At 37.3% G+C, this 22,617-nt stretch overlaps 1 protein-coding gene across 3 annotated transcripts in view; it reads left to right on the plus strand.

The window, feature by feature from the left end:
- JADE3 (jade family PHD finger 3) overlaps positions 1-22,617 on the plus strand; it is a 127,102-nt gene that overhangs the window by 64,350 nt on the left and 40,135 nt on the right. For all 3 annotated transcript variants that reach the window (XM_058535722.1, XM_058535724.1, XM_058535723.1), the window contains exon 4: positions 11,615-11,772. In XM_058535722.1, the coding sequence (XP_058391705.1) occupies positions 11,615-11,772 (158 nt within the window). The remainder of the gene's footprint in view (positions 1-11,614; positions 11,773-22,617) is intronic.

A 22,617-nucleotide genomic window follows, 5' to 3' on the forward strand; every position in this document is an offset into this window, starting at 1 on the left:
TGCTAACTTTACCACCAGTTGCAGAATTCTTAGGCTCTCCATTCTAGTTCTGTTGTCCCTCTAGGAAGATAGTTCTCTTATCTCTCTGGGAAGGAGAAGGGGTGTCTCATTACCACTTAGTGGGAATGGAAATCCCCACCTTGTTGCCTCCACTGATAGCAGGGGGAGTGGTGGTAGTAAGGAGTACCACGTTACTGATGGGCAGAGGTGACAGTCCAGGCTCCCCACACAGTCTGCTGAGACCACATTGAGGAGGAGGGGTGCCTTGTTATTGCTGAGAGGGAGTGTATGTCGAGGCCTCTCAGGTGATGTCCATTGACACCACAATGATTGCCCTTTTCTAAAAAGCATTTTTAACATCTTTTTTGAAATATAATTCTCACACCATACAGTTTATCCATTTAAAGTGTATAATTCAATGGGTTTTAGTATGTTCACAGAGTTGTGTAACCATTACCACAATCTAAATTTAGAACATTTTCATCACCCAGAAAGAAACCCCCTACCCATTAGCAGTTACTCCCCAATCCCCTTACTCCCAGCCCCTGGCAACCAGTAATCTAATTTCTGTCTCTATGGATTTGCCTATTCTGGACGTTTCATATAAATGGAATCATACAATATATGGCCTTTTGTGTCTGACTTTTTTCAATTAGCGTAATGTTTTCAAGGTTCATCTATGATGTAGCATGTACCAGTATTTCATTTCATTTTACAACAGAATGATATTCCATTGTATAGATATATCACATTTTGTTTATCCATTCATTAGCTGATGGACATTTGGGTTGTCTCCATTTTTGGAGTATCATAAATAATGCTGCAATGAACATTCATGTACAAGTTTTTATGTAGACATATGTTTTCAGTTGTCTTGAGTATACACCTAGGTATGGAATTTCTGGGTCACATGGTAACTCTATTTAACCATTTGAGGAAATGTCAGACGACTTTCTGAAGGGGCTTCATCATTTTACACTCCCATCAGCAGTGTATGAGAGTGTTTGACATTTGTTATTGCTATGGGCACCAGAGACTTCAAATTCCTCTAGTGACCTTGTTTTTGTCTCCTCTCTTGGCTTAGAATCTTCCCTTTGCGCTTGTCCTCAGAGAGATTCTGTCTTTTGCAGCTCTCCCAGCTGTAAGCCTCTGTTATCATCACTGGAGGCTTTAGCATGATGGTAGGGTATGGAGGAGGGGCAGTGTTCTCTAATCTAATTACGTCTCCATCTTTGGAGTGTGTAGTGGTTCTGTGTCTGGGGGTAGGATGGGGGAGGTGGACTTCAGGGGTAGAGCTTTTTTGCCCCTGCCCTCTATTCTGTTATCTGCCTCCAGCAGGGATACTCTGGTGTTCTCATTCTATGTCCTTGAGTTTCTCCCTCCTGTAGACTAAGGCTTTTTTCCCCTTAGGTAACACAGGGAGGCTGAGGCTGGGTGCTTTTCCCTTCCCCCAGCACTGGTGAAATTATACCAGTGCCCTCACTTGATATCCTTCCCCCACAGAAGAAGCCTTTTGTTCAGTAAGGGAGCCAGGACACTGAGCACCAGGAGCCCAGATAGCACCACTGGGGGAGCTTTCTCCAGGTTTTCCCCCTCTTCCCTATGAGAGCCTAGCTGGATTTCTGGAGAAAAAACTTAGAAGGGGGTGGGAACACCTATGACTACAGCCACCAGGAACTTCATACTCTCATAGTAGTTCTCACTTGGCCCCCAACAATTCATTAAAATTTCTAGTTTATAAATTTAGTACAACAATGTGCATATAGTTAATACTGTACTATACGCTTAAAAACTTAAGATAAATTCATGTTATATGGTTTTTACCACAATAATAAAAAGGCAAAAAGAAAACTGAACAAATTTAAACATGCTATAATTTCAGTCATTTCCATAGATAACCATTATAAATAATCAAATACTAACATACACCAGAAATCTAAAAAATTAATTCTTAACATCTGGATTTGAAAAGTTACCTTTAGTTTTACTTCTGTGAGGTTCTTTCATTATAGCAGAACTCATACAATCCAAATTACTCATACAAATCCAAATGAATTATTACAATGTACTACTTACTGTCAATCTACTTCTATATAGGTCTGAACAGGATGTGTTACATTGTGTAAGCCCTTGGAATAAAACTGGCTCTAATGGAGGAGACTAAAAAACAAAAAAAATTCTAGTTTAATGTTCCTGCTGTGGCTTCTGCCCCAGGTAGGCAAGTGCTCCTGTCCTGTGTTGTGTCTCCCTGCAGGCACACCTGTCTCTCTTTGAGTTGGCCATTTGTGCTGTGACTCATTTCTCTAATGTGTTCACAAAAAAATCATTAATTTAATGCCTGTCCTTCCTTTTTCTTGTAAGGATGGGAGTTTCTTTTTTCTGACTCTCTACAGGTCCGAGATGAAACTTTATGTTTCTACTGGGAGTTAGTCATTGAAATGCAATATAAATAATTGTTTTTGTTGGGGTTTAATTAGCTGCATTAATAGATACATATTTTCTTTGATGTTTAGTGCTTCAGTGAGATTCCTGTGCATGCTTCCCCCTGATTTATGCTCTAGAGAAGAGTTTCCTAGGGGTGTGTGAATCCTACATATGGTTCTGGGGCTTTGGTACTTTCTGAAAATTGCATACAGACTTCTAAGGGTATGTTTTTATGTGTATTTTTTTCCTGAGCTAGTAGCCTTCATCTGATTCTCAAAAGGGCCCATGCTCTTAAAGATGTTTTAAAAAGCTAATTACCCTAGAAAAAGCACATACTACTAGATGACCAATTTGAGTGTATTAAAAAGTCTTCCATTCTTTCTCAAAAGCCAGGATATTTTCGCCTAATGTTAGTCGGACTTGTCTATAAAACATATCAACCTATCTTAAAGGATTGACTGCATATCATCTGTAGGCCCAGAGTCTCATTTATTATGTCCGAGACTTTTCATAGCAACAGAGTGAAAGCTCGTATATTCTAATTCAGCAGAGAACACTGCAGTACCCTCAAATAGAACCTGTTTACATCACTTTACCTGTATTTCTAACAATCGTGATTATTTGGTTTCTGACCCACAGCAGATAAAAAGCACTGAACTTGCAAAAGCACACTTACTACACAGAAAGGGATATTGAAGGGATGGGAGAGAAACTTTCAAAGCAAACCTCAGATGTCATCTCTTGTGTGAAAATTGCCCAGATCTCCAAGTCAGACTCAATTGCTCCCCCTCCTCCGTTACCAGGATGCATACACCTCTGGTACAGGGTAAGGGGAATAATTAAACCTACCTAAGCAGCCCCAAAGTACATTGCTTTGTGGTAATTAATGTATCAGTTTATGTCAGCCAATAGCCATCAAAAATATCCTATTTATTCTTTGTAAGAAAACTGAGAATTATTTTAAACTATTTGAAAAATATTTCCATGCAAAATATTCACATGATTTTTAAAGTTTTAAACTTAGAAATTGAATAAGCTTTGTTTCATTGGAAAAATCAACGTGGGACACAATGTCTTGACGATACTGGGTGCTTTTGTTGTCATATAAGAACAAGCTTGTATTCTTTGCTAGATTTTCTCTGCTTTAAGTGGTTGATTCATCTAGATAACCCAAAAATCTTTTTCTTGCCTTAAGCTTGTATAATACTAAGAAAATCGCTTACAGTTAATTCCTTTTGATTAAATATAGTTACCATATTTGCAGCTGTTTTTTTGTGCTTTTGGGGTCACACATCTGTTTGTGGTCAGTTATGTACGGTTTCAGATTTAAGTGACTGTGAATCAAAACTGATCAGTCTCTCTGCTTCATTTACGTGGACCAGACAGTGTTCCCCTTTGTGTCATACAGGAACTAAATGTTCTGGCTTTTCCTCTAAAAATGTCACAGAAATGTTCAGACTAGCTGTGCTTTAAGAAACTGCCCACTGAGAGATGTTAATGAGAGCAGTAAAAGCCAGAGCTGTCCATGAAGGGCATTTTCATTTTGTGGCTCTGGCAGGTTAAACATTGATATTCTAATTGAATTCATAGTGAGGCCTCCTTTGTTTCTGCAAGCATCTGAGAGGCCAAGATGTGCATGCACTGTTGGACTTGGCATAGCTTCTGGGCTGTATGTTAGCCTGTGAATCCCCTCTTTGACCATAAATGAGCAGATATCTGTTAAGTACAAAGCCTTTTTGTTTCAGGAACTTTTGGGGAAACTACTAGTGCATATAAAATAGGCACGCAATTAAGAACTTGTAAAATTTCTCAACTTCATTACCAAGGTCAATGTCAACATCCGAATCCCTTATTCATAATCTTTACTTTAGCAACAAATGACCATGTTTTATTTTGTGAAGTTTCTGCATTACCTCGTGGCCTATAGAATGTTGGTTAAAGTTCTTGATGGGGTTCTTGCTTGGGAACCCTGTCTTTGGTAGCCAAACCTTGCATGTTTTAGTTGAGCCATGAACTCACATCTCCTTTACCCCATTAACAATTATTTTATGGACTAGATAGGAGAACTCAACTACATACTTCTTTCTGCTTTTAGAAGTATGGCTGAGACTATGGTGATGATAATAAAATAACTGCAATAGAATTTATTTAGCAATTACCATGAGCTCAATACCATGCTAAGCCCTTTATGTAAATTCACCCATTTAATCGTTAAAACCCGTATGAGGTGTTGTTATTATCCCCATTTTACAGATGAGTAAACTGAGACACAGAGAATTTAGATAACTTGCCCCAAACTAGTAAGTGGTGAAACCAGTAGACCAATCCAGGTAGTCTGTCCCATATTCCTTTCTTTAAAGATTTTTAATTTCATTTTTAACTACATAAAACATTTGCCTGGTTCAGACATCAAACTGTGAAACAAAATACAGAAAGATCCAGCTTTTGTCTCTCTCTCCTCCATATTTTCTCCCCCCTCCCCAGAGTTAACCATTTTTGAAAAAGTTTTTGGTTTATCCTTTTCTTTCTTTCTGAAAATATATACAAATATGTGTGTATGTATGTGCCACTGTATGTGTATAAAACTCACACCTCTACCCAGGAAATGCTCTAGCTATTTTGTTTGCCTATATTCATTTTAAAAACCTAAAAGAAATGCCTTTTCATATCAGAAGCCAATTCATGAGACCAGGCTGGTAAATATATTTCATATCGCTTTGCAGATATCTGCCTGAGTACTGAACTTACATTCCTATCCCCTCTTCAACATTTTATGTTCTGCCTCGTGCTTGAGATGTTTGACTTCTACAGCAAGATAAGGCAGACTCTTGCACTCTGCCTTGAGTAAAAATGCTTCTTTAGAAACCTTGGATCTGATGCTATTTAATCTGGCTAGCTTGAGCTTGTAAAATTGAAATCAGGCTTATCATATATGTCTGCTATTTTTCTCTAAGGGGGAAGGGAAAATTATAATAGTCATTGGATTTAGCCTTCATTTGCTTAAGAAGAATAGGTATGAGTTGATTGGTGCTCCTGCAGTCCGAGGTTTCGGACTCATAGAGTGCCTGTTCCCTGGAGGTTTGGTATTTCTGAAGCCATGGACAAGGGCTGGATTTCATTGGCCTCTGCTTTTATATCTCCTTGTCTAGAGTCTTCAAGTTACTCTTCTGTTTGGTAAATACGTGTATTAGTTTCCTAGGGCTGCTGTAACAAATTGCCACAAATTGGGTGACTTAAAACAACAGGAATTTATTTTCTTACAGTTCTTACAGTTCTGGAGGCCAGAAGTCCCAAATTGGCCAGGCTGTGCTCCCTCCAGAGATTTTAGGGGAGATTCTGTTCTTGGCCTCTTCCAGGTTCTGGTGGCTATCAGGATTTATTGACTTGTGGATCAATGAGTCACTCTAGTCTCTGCCTCCATGGTCACACTGCCGCCTCCTCTTCTGTCTCAAATCTCCCTCTGCCTTTCTCTTGTAAAGACACTTGTCATTGGATTTAGGGCCCACCCAGATATTCCAGGATGATCTCTTCATCTCAGAATCCTTAAATTATTTACATCTGCAAAGATACCTTTTCCAAATAAGGTAACATTCACAGGTCCCAGAAATTAGGACATGGGCATATCTTTTGGAGGGGCCGCCATTCAACCCACTATAATATGTTTCCAGGCTACTTAGGAAACTATACAGAACAGATTTTCATAAGCAGTTATATCAAGTATGAAGATATGGCTTATGCTATGTGATTGGATAGTGTGACATTATTAAGCCCAAAGCATGATTTTGCAGTCGGTTGATTTATTTTGTGAAGTGTATCACATGGAAAATAATGAAATATTTCAGGAGGCTGAAAAATGCTTGGCTCTAGTATTCTTTCCAGATCTAAGGTAGGATTTCCCACAGTAATGTCTTTTCTGAAGACAGTAGTTGAGCACAATTGTAAATTGCCACTGCCACTTAACCAGTGGCCTCATTAAAGGCACTCTAGTAATTTATAGAAATGAATCGGAGTGTTCAGCAAAATGGTGATTTAGTTTCTCCCTCTAGCCACCCAGAACACTGAGCTCTGTGTGAAACATGTTAAATGGATATGTCTGTGAATCCTCTCTTACCCCCTTATATGAAGTATTATGTAATAAATCACCAGTTTTTCTTTCCTGTAAACTTGGCTTTCTCCCTGCACAGCACCCAATTAACTTTAATTAGCTAGGATTCTTGGTAGGAAAACCATTTTGTTGCCACCTGGTCACCAGCATGTTTAAGGTTGGCTTCCTTCTCTACTTTGCTTAGGTCATATTGTTCTAAATCTTCCCTAAGTGAAACCAACAGGTATTTGCAGAGCTGTCCCTGCAAAGTAGCAAATGGAATGAGTCCTTATTCATTTAAATAGCATCATTTGATTGTGTGATAGTTCAGTCCTATTCACTGTGAAATGTTGTCAGTTTAAACAGAACTGCACCAACTGAGAATTAATTGCTTTACCGGATCATGCTCTGTGCCTCTCCTTTCATGTTACACATAACTTGGACAGTGTTTCTCCTCAGAGAACCTTTATTAGCATTAAAGGCTGAAATGTTTGCTTAAATAGCATCTCTTCCTTTGATTTTCCAGTAATGTGGACACATTTCTCTTCAGCCTACAAGTGGTTGTTTGATTTTTTTCAGACTTAGAAATTAGTAGGTGAGGTATAGATGAGGTATAGATCAGTATACGTTATGCTTTTATGTGAAAATGGATTCTCTCATTGCTTAGACATTAGTTAACTGGGCCTTCATCTCTGAAATCATTGCCAGGTTAGTGTAAGAACTCATGGCATACTTTTTTTCTGTTGTTGAAAAAGCAGAATCACAAAGCTGAGGCTGCCACAGCCGTTTAAGTTATGTTTCCAGGCTGGTGAGCACATTTCTGTGCCCCTTAGTCACCCAGGGGCCCTTTCAACCAGAGGATAACAGTATGTCAAATTTTAGTTGGATCCCCGTTCCCATATTGTCAGTACCTAATTGTGCTTAGGGTGCAGAAAATGGATTATGGGGAATCTCTTTGTTTCCACAAGTCCACGTTGTAGCTTTACCCATATCATCATCCCCTACCTCTGGCCTTTGAACTTTCCACACAGTTAGGGCTTCCTTGCTAGGAGTAGGGTTAAGGCTCACACTGGGAAGCCTCTTGGCTGCCACAGTAAATATATCATTCCTATCCTTCTCACCCCTGAGGCGTTCACTGAAAGCAATTAAAAACTGGTAAACCAGGTAGTAAAAAGGTTAAAAAAGAAAATAAGACTAAGGCCATTTTAAAAAGAGCTAAGTACAAAGATAACAACTAGAATAAAACTACAAACCTTCTTAAATACAAAAAGTAATTTATAATTAAAAGAGCAAAAAATATGCATCTGATAGAGAAAGAAACATAGGAAATGTAACATCATACACATAATTGTCAAATATGACAGAGTTGAGACCAAATATCAGTCATGCCAATAAATATGAATGAACTTAATATCTATTAAAGAAAAAATTGGGGGCTCACAAAACAAGACCCAACTACGTGCTGGATACAAGAGTATACCTAAAACACCTATTCAGAAAGGCTAAAAATAAAGAAATTGACAAAAGTATACCTGGAAAACAAACAAAAACAGCAGGAGTAGTCATCCTGATATCAGACAAAGTAGAAATCAAGCCCCCCAAACAAAGAAGGAGACTTTTTAATGCTAAAAACTACAATTCGCCATGAAGATATAGTACTTATGAATATTTATACGCTAAATAACTCAGCAACCACCTTTATGGAGCAAAAACTATAGGAGATGCAAGGAGACATAGAAACACACTAATCATAGGAGACTTTGAAACACCTCTCTCAGTATCAGATTAAGTGAACAGAAAATAAGTGAGGTGATAGGAGATCTAAACAGCATAAGCAGTAAGGTACATCTGATGAGTATATATCAAACTCTACACCTTGATATTAGAGATAATAGAGAATACACCTTCTCAAACGTGTATGGTACATACACAAAATATGATCAAATACTAAGTCACAAAGAAAACATCAGTAATTTCCATTAAGTAAAAGTATTATAAACAAGACTCTGATCACAATGCAGTAAACTCAGAAATTACTAACAAAAACAGAAACATCCTTCCCTATGGAAATTTTAAAATCTTGTATTAAACAACTCTTGGGTGAAAAGGGGAAATACGAACTGAAATTATAGATTTTTTTAAATAATGATAATGAAAGCATTCCATCTCAGATGTTTGCCCATATCTTCTTACATGAGAAAAAGGAGGCAAGTGTTGTTCCACCTATTCTTGATAAGTTTTTCTACAAAAAAACTTTAATCCTCAATGTTTCTAAAGTTTAATTACAGTATACAAAATAAACATTAGTTCTATTTTTTCATTTCTCTGTACATTTATAGCCAACAGTAAGAGTTTCTGATATTTTGACCAAAATGTTCAAAGGTCATACAAAAATCATAATTTTTCCCATAAATTATTAAGATCACTTTTCACAGTTTCCACGCACACCATGATTTTTATGGTCCCACGTTGCTGTGCAAAGTGGAACTGTCTATACTTTGCAAGCATCTGTACAAATAAATTTGAAAACCTGGATAAGATAGATAATTTCCTATGGAAACACAGATTACCAAAATTGACCCCATTAGAGGTAGAAAGCTTCGAGAGATCAATTTCCAAAGAAGAAATAGAGAAAATTATTAAGGAACTACCCCACAAAAAGAGCACCAAGTCCAGATGGTTTCATAGGGACCAGATAATCTCAATAATTCTCAGTTTATTCTAGAGCATTGTAATGGAAGGAAAATGTTCTAATTCCTTTTATGAAGCATGCATAACACCATTACCTAAAAGACAAAGACAATATAATTTTAAAAATGCAGATTAATAACACTCATGAATATTATACAAAAATATTAAATATTATAAAACAATATAATACCATATTAAGGAAGTGGTATATCATGACCAAATCACATTCACTCAAGAAATGCAAGTTTGTTTCAGTATTAAGAAATCCAGTATTATCGTACAGCATATTAATATATCTAAGGAAAAATTATAATTATTTCCATATACTAAAGAAGCCTTTAACAAAAATTCAATACCCAGGCGTTATAAAGCATTTAAGAAAATAGGAACTGTAAGATACTTTCTTAACATTATAAAATATATATACCATAGTTCTCAACCTAGTATCTTATTTAATGGGGAACACTAGAGGCATTTCTACTACTTTCAGGAAGAAGGCAGTTATGCCCACTATCGCCATTACTATTCCAAATTTTAGTTGAGGTATTAGCCAGTGCATTAAACAAGAGAAACCAATTAGAGACATAAGACTAGGTAAAAAAAGATGCAAAATTCTATTTGCAGATGATATGGTAATATATTTGGAAAATGAATGATAAAACTAACTCAAACAATAAAAGAATTCAGTAAGGTAGCAGGATATGAAGTTAACATATAAAATCAACAGCTTTTATAACCCATTAGAGGATATAAACATGCCTGGGGCATGTTGTAATGTAGGAAATTAAGGAAATGCTCAAAAAAAGATGGGACATGTCAAAAGAGCACAGACGCCAGCCAACCTGAAAGAACTCTGAGTGAACAAAGGTGGAACAATTTGAGTAACAAATAAATAACAATAATATTGAATTATAACCCAAAGAATAAAATAGATATTCATGAGTCTATAATGATATAAATAAATAATTGAATAAATAAGTAAATGAGGGAGAAGGGACAGATCTTTGTTTCAGAGGAATTCCAATTAATAAATGTTTAAGGACTGAGGGAAATAGAAAATCACCAGTAGAACACCACAGTAATAATTGTTGCAGGCAAGATATCCACCAGTGAATGCTAAGATTAGGCCATGACAGTTTAAAGGGAAACGGGATATTTTTATAATCTCAAAGTGTCTCCTCTAAGATATTTATTAATTACAAAGAGAAATTTAGTAACCTAACAGTGGAGGAAACCAGAAAAACACTACCTTAACCAAGTGATCAAGTTTAACATCACCACTAATAAGACATTGGCATCATATATCCATGATATAATAGAATGAAGAAGGCATGGCATCATTTCTGTGGTATTCTTGCCAAAAAATGAATAACCTCAATCTAATCATGAGAAAACATCAGACAAACCCAGATTATAGGGACATTGTATAAAATACGTGACCAGTACTCTTCAAAAGTGTCAAGGCTCGAAAGACAAGGAAAGACTGAGAAGCTGTCACAAATTGGAGGATACTAAGGAGACATGACGACTAATTGCAATGTGGGATCCTGGATTGAATTCTGGAACAGAAGGACATTAGGAGGAAAATTAGTAAAATTTGAATAAGATATGTAGATTAATTAATTGTATTGCAGCAATGTTATTTTCCTGGTTTAGGTAATTGTACTCTGGTTATGTAAGACGTTAACATTAGAGGAAACTACGTGAAGGGTATATGGGAGCTCTGTACTATTTTTGTAACTTTTCTGTAAGTCTAAATTATTTCTAAGTAAACAATTAAAAACTAAGGTAATGGCTAAATAAACAATTATAAGTTATCAGAGGATACTTATTGCTTAATTTGAGAGTTAAGGATTGTTTGTTTTATACAAATTGGTATTTTTTTGAGGAAGATTAGCCCTGTGCTAACATCTGTTGCCAATCTTCCTCTTTTTCTTTTTTTCTCCCCAAAGCTCCAGTACATAGTTGTGTATCATGGTTGTAAAGTTATAGCTCTTCTGTGTGGGACGCTGCCTCAGCATGGCTTGATGAGCAGTGAGTAGGTCCGCACCCAGGATCCAAACCAGTGAACCCCGGGCCGCCGAAGCAGAACACACAAACTTAACCGCTAAGCCACCGGGCCGGCCCCAATACAAACTGTTTTAGAGTAACCTGTATTGTTGAATTAAATTCAAGGAGCCAAAGAAAATAATTCAGGAAGATCCCCTTTACTCTTTATTAAATCCAGAACAAGCTGGCTTCCCTGTCAATATTCAAACCCTTTCCAAACAAGTTGATCTGGCCGTTTAGGAAGTTAGAGATGTTTCTCTTGATGAAGTGTAGAGTGAGTGGGGATGGTCTTTTTAAAAAGAGAACATTAAATGGTGTTAGTTCCATAGTGATGGTCTTCTCAAGGTGCGTGCAATGTCTTCCCAGGTATTCCGAAAGGACCTCATCAGTGCCATGAAAATTCCAGATTCTCACCACATTAATCCTGACAGCTATTACCTCTTTGCGGATACATGGAAGGAAGAATGGGAAAAAGGAGTCCAGGTACCAGCCAGTCCAGACACTCTTCCACAGCCTTCCCTCAGGTATTTGCATACTTGTACCTTTGGCTTAGGGAATGAATGCTCTTATGGTTTTCTTTGTGCTGCTTGGGGAGAGACTTTGAGTGGCTATAAATTATTCATTTATAATACAGAGTCACACACCATGTTCACCAATTCACTCAGACCAGTGGCAGATTATACTAGGCTAGGATAGGTCAGTAATTAAAGTCAAGCTCATTTATTTAGGGATCTACCATGTGCCATTCACAGGTTAAAACTGTTTGAAGTCCGATCTGAAATTATTATAAGATTTTGGAGAACAGGATTTCCAGATCTAACTCAACAATCAGTAGCATCTATTAGTCTTTGAAGAGAAACAGAGCATTAATTATATAACCCCATAATAACCCTATTAATACATAACCCCATGAGAAGTTGCTTCATTATAATAGGGACCTCAGAGTGATAGCTTCTATAAATAGAGGGCCAATACATACAGAGTTTGTAAAATGCATAAACCCAAAGTAAAGGGGATAACTGGAATAATTGGGTTGACTATAAGCACATGGCCTTCATTTGCAAAGACTTGAGAAGAAACTTTAAGTAGGAGAGGACTTTGGTTTTGTACAAAGGGGAGAGAACTTTTATGCCAGAAATGTTAGTAAGTTCAGCTCCTCACGAGTAATGACTGGTTTTGGAAGCCATCTTTTCTTACTGGTCTTTGTGTTCCCAGTGCTTTGCACAAAAGGCTGGCATGAAATAAAATGCTTGGCATAAGTTTGAGTGAATGAAGGAAGAAATAGCACCAGATAAAGGGGCTGGTGGGACCTGCTGGCTACTGTGAGAAATTTTACATCTCATTATATATCTTTCTATTTCTAGTACATATTTGGTTCTTTTTTTTATATATAATTTTATTTATTTATTTATTCCCCCAAAGCCCCAGTAGACAGTTGTATGTCATAGCTGCACATCTTTCTAGTTGCTGTATGTGGGACGCGGCCTCAGCATGGCCGGAGAAGCGGTGCGTCGGTGCATGCCCAGGACCGAACCCAGGCCGCCAGCAGTGGAGCACACACACTTAACTGCTAAGCCATGGGGCCGGCCCTCTAGTACATATTAGGTTCTTAAAGGGCAGAGATCACATCCTTGAATTCTCTGCCCCTAGCAGCAGGTTCTTAGGTCCTAGTCATGCTCCAGAAATGCTTGTTGAATCACTTCTAGAAACCCAAGCCCAAGCTGTCCCACCCACAGAGAGACTGTCTATGCTCTGGTAAGGAATGCTCCACAGTCTTGCCCAACACATGTCTTGAGCCTCACTAACTCATCATCATGACACAGTCTCCTGCCTCCTAAAGATCAGAACAGCTGGGGCTGGCCCAGTGGCACAAGCGGTTAAGTGTGCATGCTCCGTTGCGGCAGCCCGGGGTTCGCCGGTTCGGATCCCAGGCATGCACCGACGCACTGCGTGGCAAGCCATGCTGTGGCGGCGTCCCATATAAAGTGGAGGAAGATGGTCATGGATGTTAGCCCAGGGCCAGTCTTCCTCAGACAAAAAAGAGGAGGATTGGCAGATGTTAGCACAGGGCTGATCTTCCTCACAAAAAAAAAAAAAAGATCAGAACAGCATCATGAATGAACACAAGAGTCAGGCATTTTCACGTCCTTACTGTCAGTATTTTTATATACTATAACAGTAACAGTGGGGAGCCTAGACTTACACCTCAACCCAGCAGTAATGATGTTTCTCTCCCCCTCCTATCTAGGGTGGTGTCAGAGGAGACTTAGTGGAAAGTCAGAACTTGCACCACCACCCAACAGTAATGAGGACACCTCCACCCGCACCCTGCCCCCATGGTGTCAGTGGAAGCCACATAAGGAGCAGTAGTAAGACACTCTTACCAATCCCAGTGAGGAAGGTATCAGTGGAGGCCTAATGGGGAGCCTAAAACTCCCAGCCTTACTAAGCAATAACAGAATCCCTACCCTTGAATGTCAACAGAGGCCCAATGGTGAACCAGGACTTCTACAACCACCTGGCAGTGATGAGGTGATATCCCCTCCCTGTAACCCTGTCTCCAGCCAGAGCAGTGTCAGAGGAAGCCAGCCAAAACAGAAGGTTTAAAAAAGATCCAGAGTCTCATAGCATAATACCTAAAATGTCTAGGTGTCATTAAAAAAATCACTCATATCAAGAACCAGGAGGATCTCAACTTGATCAAAGACAATCAGTAGATGCTAGCACCAAAGATGACAGAGGTACGTGAATTATCTAACAACGATGTGAAAGCAGCCATCATAAAAATGCTTCAGTGAGCAATTATGAACACACTTGAAGCAAATGAAACAATCACATCCCTTCTTTCATTCCTGATATTAGCAATTTTTACCTCCTTGTTTTCTTGCTATAGGTTGGTCAATTTTATTGACCATTTCACAGAACCACCTTTTTGTTTCATTATTTTTTCTGTTTTTAATTTCATTTATTTCTGCTCTTATCTCTATTATTTCAGTCCTTCTGCTTGCTTTGAGTTTATTTTGCTCTTCTTTTTCTAGTTTCTTGAGTTGGGAGCTTAGCTTATTGATTTGAGACTTTTCCTCTTTTCCAATGTAAGCATTTAGTGTTATAAATTTCCTTCTCAGCACTGCTTTAGCTGTGTTTTAATGTGTTTATTTTCATTTTCATTCACTTCGATGTATTTTTTTCCCTTGAGACTTCTTTTTTTTCCTTCAGACTTTTTTTATTTAGAAGTGTGATTTTTAGTTTCCAAGTATTTTAATATTTTCTTGTCTTTCTGTTACTTATTTCTAGTTTTGATTCCATTGTAATTAGAGAACACACTCTGTATAATTCTGATTTGTTTAAATTTGTTGAGGTTTATTTTATGGCCCAGGATATGGTCTTTCATGGTACATGTTCTGTGGGTGCTTGAAAACAATGCATATGCTGCTGCTGTTGGATGGAGTGTTCTGTAAACGTCAATTTGATCCTGTTAGTTGATGATGTTGAGTTCTTCTATATCCTTGATGATTTTCTGTCTCTTCTATCAATTACTGAGAGAGGTTGAAGTCTCCAACTGTAACTGGGGAGTTGTCTATTTCTCCTTTCATTTCAATCAGTTTTTGTTTCGCATGTTTTGCAGCACTGTTGTTTGGTGCACATATATTTATGACTGCTATGTCTTCTTGGTGGATCCATCTTTTTATCATTATATAATGTCCTCTCCATCTCTGGTAATTTTCTTTGCTATGAAGTCTACTTAATCTGATATTAATAGTCACTCATGCTTTAAGTAATCTTTGCATTGTATATCTTTCTCCATTATTTCACTTTTGACTTATATACTTATATTTTAAGTGTGTTTTTGTAGACAGCATATATTTGGATCATGTTTTTTAATCCACTCTGTCTTTTAGTGGGTTTAGACCATTTACATTTCATGTAATTATTGCTATATTAGGACTTAAGTCTGCCATTTTATTTTGTGTGTGTGTTCTCTCTTTCATTTCTCTGTTTCCTTTTTCCTGCCTTCCTGAGAGTTACCTGAACAAATTACCACAACTCACCCAGTGTGAAATAAATCATTTGAATAGACCCATAACTATTAATGAAATTGAATTTGTCATTAAAAACTCTGCCTAAAAAGACCTCCAGGCCCAGATGGTTTTACTGGTGAATTCTACTAAACATTTAAAGAAATAAAAAGTGATAACACTGGAAGAGAAATTTGAATCAAACTAAATGTAGTTATAAATAGCTGGCCATGGGAATGTGGATACGCTGTTGTTGTTTGAGAGGCTCTAGATATTTAGCCAGGGAAACTTAGTGAAGGCGAACTTATGGACATAAATAAAGAAAGTGATTGTGATGACAGGAATGAAGATGTCCCAGAGAAAATGATGCCAGCAAAAAAAAAAAACGCACATTAAAGGAACTCTCAGAAATATTTTACAACAGTGAAAGCACAAGGGACAGAATGTTGGAAACTGATCCAAACTTAGAAAGGAGTATGATGGTTTCCCAAGGCATAGAAAAGGTGCTTGCTCTGTATCATAAGTTATGTGAGGAGTCAAACACTGTACTCTTGATAAGTTTTTACAAAGAAATGAGTTTAAATTCTCAGTGTTTCAAACTATAGTGTATTAAATACATATTGGTTTTACTATTTTTATTTCTCTATATATTTATAGCCAATAGTAAGAGTTTTTAATGTTTTGACAAAAATTTTAAAGAGTCACTGAACAATTGTAGTTTTCCCCATTGATTATAAAGATTTCTTTTCACAGTTTCAGCTTGCACAGTCATTTTTACAGTACCATACCACCGTGCTAAGCAAGGACTACCTGTAATCTTTAGTGACAGCAGATCAGTGGTTTTTTGGAAGAGGACAGTGGAGCAGGAGGGTACAAGGAAACTTTTGGAGGTGATGGATATATTCGTTATCTCAGTTGTAGTGCTGGTTGCACAGATATATACATGTGTGTCTCAGAACTTATTTGTACATTTAAAATATATGCAGTTTAATGTATGTCATTTATATCTCAATAATGTTAATAAAACAATGTCAGTACACATTGCTGTAAGGAGAATAGGACAAAGGAAGCAAAGAGGAAAGTGGGTAGATGTTAGGAAAGAAAATTAGTGAAGAGTCAAAAGATACAAGTAAGAAAAACAAAGATGAGGCTAGGAAGGGAAGAGCATAAAAACAAGGAAGAGTAGGGAATAATTGCAAATAGGAAGGGCTTAACCTTCCATTTTAACCACTTGCCTTTCCTATACTACAAGTAAAAAGATTTTTTTTACTTTCGAGCCCTTGATTGAAAGAGTTTAGAGTAAGTAAACCTACATTACACCTAGCAAGTGACATTATAAATCAACATAGGACATGGGAGGTAGGGGGATTTCACTAAGTTCCTCAGTCAGGTCAAGTTCCAAGTTTGTCATATGACCACCATAGGCTTTTATAAATGTGCAGCTTTTTTTTAGTTTTTTAAGTTTTTTTTGGTTGAGATATAATTGATATAATTTTTTTTATTGTGATAGATTTCACATACCATAAAATTCACCGTTTTAAATTGTACAGTGGTTTTTAGTATATTGACAGTTATGCAACAACTATCAGCATGTTTGAGTTGTTTCCTTGTTTTGGCTATTATGAGTAATGCTGCTATGAACATTCTTGTACAAGTTTTTGAGTGGACATATGTTTTCCTTTCTCTTGTGTATATACCTAGGAGTAGAATTTTTGGGTTATATGGTAACTATATCTTTAACATTTTGAGGAATTGTCAAACTGTTTTCCACAGCATCTCCAACATTTTACATTCCTACCAGCAATGTATGAGGGTTCCATTTTCTCCATGTCCTCACCAACGCTTGTTATTGTCTGTCTTTTTGATTATAGCCATCCTAGTGGGAATGCAGTGTATCTTACTATGGTTTTTTTTTTTGTAATTTTTGTATTTGCCTGATGGCTAATGATGTTGAGCATCTTTTCTTCATATGCTTATTAGCCAATTGTATATTCTTTTTGGAAGAGAGCTTTTCTTCTTTATTACAAAGTGAAGAAGCCTTTATGTGGTCAGAAAATACAAGATTGATCTTTTTTTTTTCTCTTCCTATGAAACACTGCTGTTCAAACAGCCAAAGTGAATTGTCTCATTTTATTTCTTTATGTTCCATCACATTCACTTTGGAATGGATGCCTTGGCTGCTGAAAATCTGACCCTTTAGTGTATAGGGTGACAAAGTCCCCTGACCAGCAGTTCCAGAATGTCCCATTTTTATATAGTGCATCCATGCATACCTTCTCTGTATATCTTCTTTGGAGAAATTATTCAGATCTTTTGCCCATTTTTAAAATTGGGCTATTTGTCTTTTTATTGTTGAGTCATAAAAATTCTTTACATATTCTGGATACATGTCTCTTATCAGATACATGATTTGCAAATATAGTCTCCCATTTTGTGGGTTTTCTTTTCACTTTTTTTGGTGGTGTCCTTTGAGGCACGAAAGTTTTTGATTTTGATGAAGTTCAATTTATCTATTTTTTTCCCTGGTTGCTTGTCCTTTTGGTGTCATATCTAAGAAATCATTGCCTAAACCAAGATCATCAAGTTTTACACCTATGTTTTTTCCTAAGAATTTTATAGTTTTATCTCCTACATTTGGGTCTTTGATCAATTTCAGTTATTTTTTGGATATGATGTGAAGTTTTAGGGGTCTGACTTCATTCTTTTGCATGTGGATATCCAGGTGTTCCAGCTCTATTTGTTGAACAGCTTCCTTTTTGAAAGTGATAGACACTATACGCCAACCCCATCCACCTTGATTCTGTGAGTCCCTTATAAATCAAGCTGCTATGGAAGAAAACATACTTCTTCAATCACCAAGAAACCTCAATTTTATTTGTTGAAATTCCCTTTTTTACAAATCTACCAAGGTGACTTTTTTTTTAAGTTTTTCCTATTTTGAACTGAGATGCTAATGTCTCTAATTTTTGCTTCACTCTGTCCAAGTATGTTACTTTTTTCTCATGCTATATGATGAAACACCATTTATGTTCCTTTTTTATTGGTTAGTTTTATAACTTTGTGTATGTCTTTGTTGTTGTTTTTTTCATAGATTACAAAACTCCTGGAGGTTAAGGAGGTGCCTGGTAACAATTTGTTTATTTATACTATCGAGAATATTTAAACAGTTTTTGAAATTAAAAGATAGTAGCTTCATTCACAAAAGCCAAAAATAAAAGTGTTTTTTTCTGATATAACTGCCAAATCTAAACAAATGTAAATGTTTCATAACAAACCCTTGCAATGATTGCTTTGAGATTTAAAACTAATATCTTCAGTGATTGTGTATTACTTTCATATAAAGAAGAAATGTTAATAATTATTCAATTGGAAAAATTTTTCCTGCCTTTGAAATTTTAAAAATTGTAAATCAGTGTGCCTTAAAAGCATGATGAGGGCCTGCCTCGTGGCGTAGCAGTTAAGTGCTCGCGCTCCACTTTGGCAGCCTGGGGTTCACGGGTTGGGATCCTGGGCGCGCACCATGGCACTGCTTGTCAAGCCATGCTGTGGCGGCCTCCCATATAAAGTGGAGGAAGATGGACACGGATGTTAGCCCAGGGCCAATTTTCCTCAGCAAAGAGAGGAGGATTGGCATCAGATGTTAGCTCAGGGCTAATCTTCCTCACAAAAAAAAAAAGCATGATGACATTCTTAATTTTGTACTAAAGATTTTTAATAATAATATAGCAGTTCACAATAGCATATGAAAAGTATCAGAATGTAAAAACAAATCCTTTAATACATTGTTTTGAGTTGGCTCCTCCATCTTAGTTTTGGTAAAATTAAAACCTAATTGGTTAGTTATTTTCTACTGATGGAAATCTCCCTTCTCTGGAGAAAATATTCTAAAATATAAATCTGTTACAGAAATTTAAGAATGAATCTAATGTAATACAATAGTGACTTAAATTAAAACATGTGAAAATATTGGAAAATAATTCTTTATCCTTATGCATTAGTCAAGATAGGCCAATTGCTATAACAAACATCCCCCAAAGTCTTAGCATCTTAACACAATGAAGGTTTTATTTCTTGCACACGTCTTCATTCAATATGGGTTTGGAATGTGGGTCACTTCTGCCCCACATAGTCATTCAGGGACTCAGGCTCTTTCTTTTTTTTTTTTTTCCATCATAACACATAGTATTTATTGTTCATTTAGGCAGAAGAGAAAACAAACCCTCCCATTCTGATAAAATATCTTAAGCAACATTAGGCTGAAGTCTGTATTATTCACTTAAGAACACCAGTGCTACACACCTTTAACAAACAGGTTTTTATATGTTATTTAAAATCAGTAGGTAGGAAGAAAATTGAGAGAATAACTTTTCAATTTTGGTTTTCCTTTTTTTTTTTTTTTTGTGAGGAAGATCAGCCCTGAGCTAACATCCAATGCCGATCCTCCCATTTTTTGCCAAGGAAGATTGGCCCTGAGCTAACATCTGTGCCCATCTTCCTGTACTTTATATGGGACGCCACTACAGCATGGCTTGACAAGCGGTGCGTCGGTGCGCGCCCGGTATCCAAACCCGAGAACCCCGGGCCGCCAAAGCGAAGCGCCCGCACTTAACCACCTGAACAGGCTCTTTCTACGAGTGGCCCCTCTATCTGCTGGGTCCTTTCCCACTCCCTTCTCCACCCCTAAACTTCTAAATCCAGTCAGCAGGAAAAGAAAAGACAATGTGTAGAGGGTTATGCAGGTAGATGTGGGGAGGGGAGGGCTAGGCTTTGAAGTGGCTTATCCACCCATATGCCATTAGCCAGAACTCACTTACATGGCCCACCTAACTACAAAGGAGGCTGGGGAACGTAGTCTTGCTGCGTGCCTAGATGGAAAATGAAACAGGGTTTGGTGAACACACGGCATTTCTCTGCTACTTTTTGATAGTGGCATTACAAACTCAAAGCTACATGAGCACAGGAACCTTATTGATTTTATTCATCACTGTAACCCTGTAGCTGATTCTATGATCTGCACTGCCCAGATTCCCATATAGTTTTAGGACCTCTCCACATGACCTCTCAACAGGGTAGTCTGACTTCTTACATGGCAGCTCCAGGCTCCACAAGTGAGTTTTCCAAGAGATAAGAAGTGGAAGCTGCTAGTCTCAAGGCCTAGGCTCAGAAACTGGCACAGTATTACTTCCACCATATTTTATTAAAGCAGTCACAGAGAGCTACTAGTCTGAAGGGGAGGGAAATAGACCTACCTCTCGACAGAAGGACTATCAAAAGATTTGTGACCATCTTCAGTCCGTCACAATAGTAATATTTTTAATGTTTGTATTAGACTTACTTGTCTTACTGCCTACAGACAGATTAATCAGTCAGTTAGAGAAACTTAAATACTAATAAAACTAAAATACACACTTTTTATTTATTACTTAATCCACAAGATTGTTGAAATGCTTCGAAATTTTATTTCCTAATGGACTTAGAGAAATAATTTTGGATGTGTATAAGTTAATTGACCTGATGCTTGGGTGCTAGAATTACTCTATTCATGCTATAATAATTGAAAAGAAAAAAAAAAGATACAACAGAGTAGATGGAGTAGATCCTTTCAGAATCTTTGTTCTGGCTTTCAGACTAGATTTTTCCCTCTGTTTCATTGTCCTCTCTGCAGTTCTCTTTTCTCTTAGCTTAGTGTAGCATAGTGCATATATGTAGTGATTGAGGGGGAGGGGTACAGAGAATTATGGAGCCAGCTTGCACTCTAAGTTACAGCTGCTTAGACAAGTCTGTTCACTACCACAAGGAATTTTTCAAAAGTAAGTTAAACAAATAAAGATGATGTTAACTTCATTACATGTTTTTAGGTAGACTGTGAATGATTTTGATACTAGTCAATAATAAACAAACTTCAGGTAGTTTTTTTTTAGGTTTTCATTTGTATACTTAAATTAGTTTCTATTGCAATAAGGTTCCAATGGAAGGAAAACAAAGCTTCATGTTTGGTTGAAAGGAAGCAAGCATTATAAGTTGTATAACATACAAGTGGTTAATGATGTATTTACCATGTATGTGTGTATATGTTTTTAAAATTATAGATGCATTATTGACTTACTGTAAAAACAACAGTAATCAGAATACACAACATTGACTAGTATATATCTTATACACACATATGTATATGTATGTATATATAAATAAATGGGAACATTCTAAACTTGCTTTTTTCACTTAACAAGATATCATCATACACTTCTGAGTTATTAATGATACTGAAAAACGGAATGATCAGATGTTCAGACAGGCCCCTATTTCTCCTTGGAATGTACATATTGGACTAACTGGGCTGTGGAAAGCAGTACTTTCTTTACTAAACTCCAGACTCAAATATACAACCACCAATTCAACATTTCCACTTGAATGTCCAATAGACATCTCAGACTTAAAATGTCCCAAACTGAACTACTGATCTTCTTCTCAGATTAGTTCCACCTATAGTTTTTCCATGTTTAACTGATGGCAGATCCATCCTTCCTGTTGTAACTCTGTTTTTTCAGTGTTTCAGGTGAAAATTCTTGGAGTCATCTTTGATTCTTCATTGCCTCATACCCCATATTCAATACTAAAGGAGATCCTCTTGGCTCTGCTTTCAAAATATATACAGATTTCATATAGTAAGTCAAAGGAAGAACAGCCCCTAATGATAAATGAGAGCACAGGCCTGCCTCCCACTCCACTGCTGTATTTCATCATCCTGCCTCTCTCACCTCCCCCTACTCTCCTTGCCCCACTCTTCCCACACTTCCTTTCCCATTTCATTTTAGACAGCAGCAGTCTACCATTCTTGCTTTCAATTATGAGAATAAGTAAAGAGCACAATGTACAGAGCACTTTCATACACACATTTGTCTTATTTAAAGTTTAAAGCAGTCCTTTAGGGGTTTTCCCAGTTACTGTCACTGCATAAATTGTTTTTCCAGTTACTGTTGCCCCCAAACTTAGCAGCTTCAGGCAGCTGTGTTATCATACTCATGGATTCTCGTGGGTCAGGAATTCAGACAGGGCACAGTGGGGATAGCTTGTCTCTGCTCTATGATGTCTAGGGCCTCATCTGGGAAGACTTGAAGCTTGGGGATGACTCACTGACTGCAGGCTGGAATCATCTGAAGGCTTATTCACTAATGTCTGTCACCTGGGCTGTGATGACGTAAAGACTGCACGTGGCCTCTCCATGTGGTTTGGCTTCCTCACAGCATGACAACCTCAGCATAGGCAGACTTTTTAGAGGTCTCAGTCACGGGGCTCCACGTGCATGCATTCCAGCAAACAAGGTGAAAGCTGTATTCCCTTTTATGACCCAGC

This window comes from Diceros bicornis, chromosome X, assembly GCF_020826845.1.
Source record: "Diceros bicornis minor isolate mBicDic1 chromosome X, mDicBic1.mat.cur, whole genome shotgun sequence".
In the NCBI taxonomy this organism is placed as follows: Eukaryota; Metazoa; Chordata; class Mammalia; order Perissodactyla; family Rhinocerotidae; genus Diceros; species Diceros bicornis.